General features: G+C 47.3%; 1 protein-coding gene across 1 annotated transcript in view; it reads right to left on the bottom strand.

Annotated features, from left to right (window-relative positions):
- Window positions 1-2,910, bottom strand: part of LOC107123429 (ciliary neurotrophic factor receptor subunit alpha-like) — a 206,428-nt gene that overhangs the window by 200,368 nt on the left and 3,150 nt on the right. The window contains exon 2 of the mRNA XM_015426676.1: window positions 105-129. Within this exon, the coding sequence (XP_015282162.1) occupies window positions 105-129 (25 nt within the window). The remainder of the gene's footprint in view (window positions 1-104; window positions 130-2,910) is intronic.

Genomic DNA, 2,910 nt, shown 5'->3' with positions numbered 1-2,910 from the left:
CGAGAATTCTTGAAGAACAGGTGAGGTGCCAGAAGATTGGAGGTGGGCAAATGTTGTCCCCATCTTCAAGAAGGGGAAAAAGGACGACCCGGGTAACTACTGACCTGTCAGCTTGACATCTATACATACCTGCGAAAGTTTTAGAACAAATAATCAAACAGACAGTCTTTGAGCATTTAGAAAGGACAGCTGTAATTACTAAGAGCCAGCATGGGTTTCTCAAGAACAAGTCATGTCAGACTAACCTTATCTCTTTTTTTGAGAAAGTTACTACCTTGCTGGATCAGGGGAATGCTGTAGACATAGTTTATCTTGATTTCAGTAAGGCTTTTGATAAGGTTCCACATAATATTCTTGCTGACAAACTGGAAAAATGTGTCAATATGTTGCTCAAGGAAAAATGTGCTTTGGATCCTATGAATGTTAGGTGAATCTGTAACTGGTTGACAGATCGCACCCAAAGAGTGCTTGTGAATGGTTCCTCATCTGCTTGGAGAGGAGTAACAAGTGGAGTGCCTCAAGGATCTGTTTTGTTGATCTTTATCAATGATTTGGATGAAGGGATAGAGGGAAATTTGCAGATGATACTAAATTGGGAGGGGTAGCAAATACGGTAGAAGAAAGAGTCAAGATACAGGATGATCTTGACAGGCTGCAAAACTGGGCTAAAACAAATAAAATGAATTTCAGTGGGGATAAATGTAAAGTTTTGCATTTAGGTAGGAAAAATCAAATGCATAATTATATGTTGGGGAGACTTGTCTTGGCAGTAGTATGTGTGAAAAGGATCTAGGGGTCTTCGTAGACCATACACTGAACACGAGTCAGCAGTGTGGGGCAGTTGCTAAAAAGATAAATGCGATTTTGGGCTGTATCGACAGAAGTATAGTGTCCAGATTACGCGAAGTGATGGTATCACTTTACTCTCACCTACAGTATTGTGTTCAGTTTTGGCAACCACAATTTAAGAAGGCTATAGACCAGCTCGAATGTGTCCAGAAGAGAGCAGTGAAGATGGTGAGGTGCTGGGAGCAGGAGGTGGGGCTTGTTCCATGTGCCCGCCCCCTGGGCTCTTTACTGCCAGAGCTCCGCTCCTGTGCGCTCCTGCAGGAAATGACCCCTGCTCAGCGGTTCTCCCTTTTCATGTTTTGCATGTGTTTTCACTCTGTTTTGCATCTATTTTAACTGTTTTAGTATGCATTTTAATGACGGGGGGGGGCGCTGTCCGATTCTCCAGGCATTCAAATAAATCCACGTTTGTAGCAAAGTAGCATTTATTAAAGCGATGGTGAAACCAGGAACACAAGGATTGTTAAGAATGGAGACTACCTCTGGGGTACAAGATAATAAACAAAATCATACCAGGCCGTGGCCAATGGGTCCTTTTCCTGCGTGCGGGAAAGCAGGTAAAACAGGCGCCCAAACCCCTGGGAACAAACGGTCTTTAAACATAAACATTAATTCGGTTCTCAAGCCTTAGCACATACTAATCAAAGCAACTCCAATACTCCTTCCAACCTCCAGCAGTCGACCTTGGGCATTATCTAAGTTTCAAAGCAGTCCTAACAGGCAGTGAAAGGAATTTACCTAATGAGCACAGCGGAAACACGAGCGTGGTTACACGGGGGGGGGGGGGAATGAACTCAAGCCAGAAACATACAATGTTACACAGAACTCCATGGCAGCTTGCTGACAGGCGCGCGGGAGGTTGTTTTTAAACTCACTTTAAAATGTGAGTTCATCGTGTATGTGTCGAATCACGGGCCACTTTGGTTGCCCTTGCAAGAGCAGAAAGGCGGGATGTGAGTTTTGCAAATAAAATTTGTATAGAATAAAGCCTTGCTCTGAAGGGGCATGGGCTCGTTCCTCTGGGCTTCTCTGGTGCCACGTGGCCACCCCCCCTGCTTTTCAGAGCCGAGAGCAGTCAGTCCTCGGCATTTGAAGTTCCAAAGGTCCACACTGTTGCCGGACTGAAGGAAGCCAGAGGCGCAGGGCCTTGCCTGTAAGCTGCTAGTCGCCTCATTAGGTCAAGGCGCTGCCTGTCTCTCTCTCTGCCCTCCATGAATAATGGAGGACGCATTCACTAAAAGTCACCAGGGTGTGAAGAGACTGACAGGCGACTGAAGGGCTGGGAACCCTGCGGGCTGACAAAAAGAACAAGGTTTCAGGACACAACTGGAAAATGGCAGCGGTCCCTCTGGGGAGGGGGTGGGGGAGGAGAAACAGTGAACACCCCAAGGGACGGAGAGCTGCTCAGGAAGGAGAAGACTGGCCTGCTGTGTAGGCCAGTCCCGAGGGGGGCAGTCTTTTTCTCCCAGGATGCCTGTGAAGACTCGCACAAGCCTCTGCTGTTGGATCCCCAGTCTCTGGCACACTGCCTCTGAAAATGGAGGTTCCATTGAGCCACCGAGGAATTTCACATTACCCTTTTTAACCCGTTTTGAAGCCGTTTTTGATCCGTCGTGGAGTAAACCGGTATAGGGCTGCCATTTCACACATGGCTTTCCCCTTCCGGTAAAGAGCTGGATCTGAAGCGGTTTGCCATTTCAGACTGCACCGCTTTTTCCCTGCCATTTTTCGCCCGTGCGGGCAATCTCTGACTTTTTTTGGGGGGGGTATTATAGCGTTATAGCGCTATAACGCTATAAAGTGAACGTCCCCCCCCCAAAAAAAAGCCGGAGATCGCCCGCGTGGGCGAAAAATGGCGGGAAAAAGCACATCGGAACCAGGAGAGGAAACTGAAGACTACTTGGAAGTGGTTGACAGGTAAAACGCTTCAGCCCCGTTTCCTAACCGGGACAGAAGCGTTTGTGTCTGAAATTACAAATATATTCCAGTAGGGAACCGGTTCTAAAACTGTTCTGTCTGAAATGACAGACCAGAGACCACTTGGGAACCGTTCCTCTTCCG

Source organism: Gekko japonicus, unplaced genomic scaffold (assembly GCF_001447785.1).
Source record: "Gekko japonicus isolate JY-2015 unplaced genomic scaffold, Gekko_japonicus_V1.1 scaffold2437, whole genome shotgun sequence".
In the NCBI taxonomy this organism is placed as follows: Eukaryota; Metazoa; Chordata; class Lepidosauria; order Squamata; family Gekkonidae; genus Gekko; species Gekko japonicus.
This window is presented reverse-complemented; position numbering and strand designations above follow the sequence as displayed.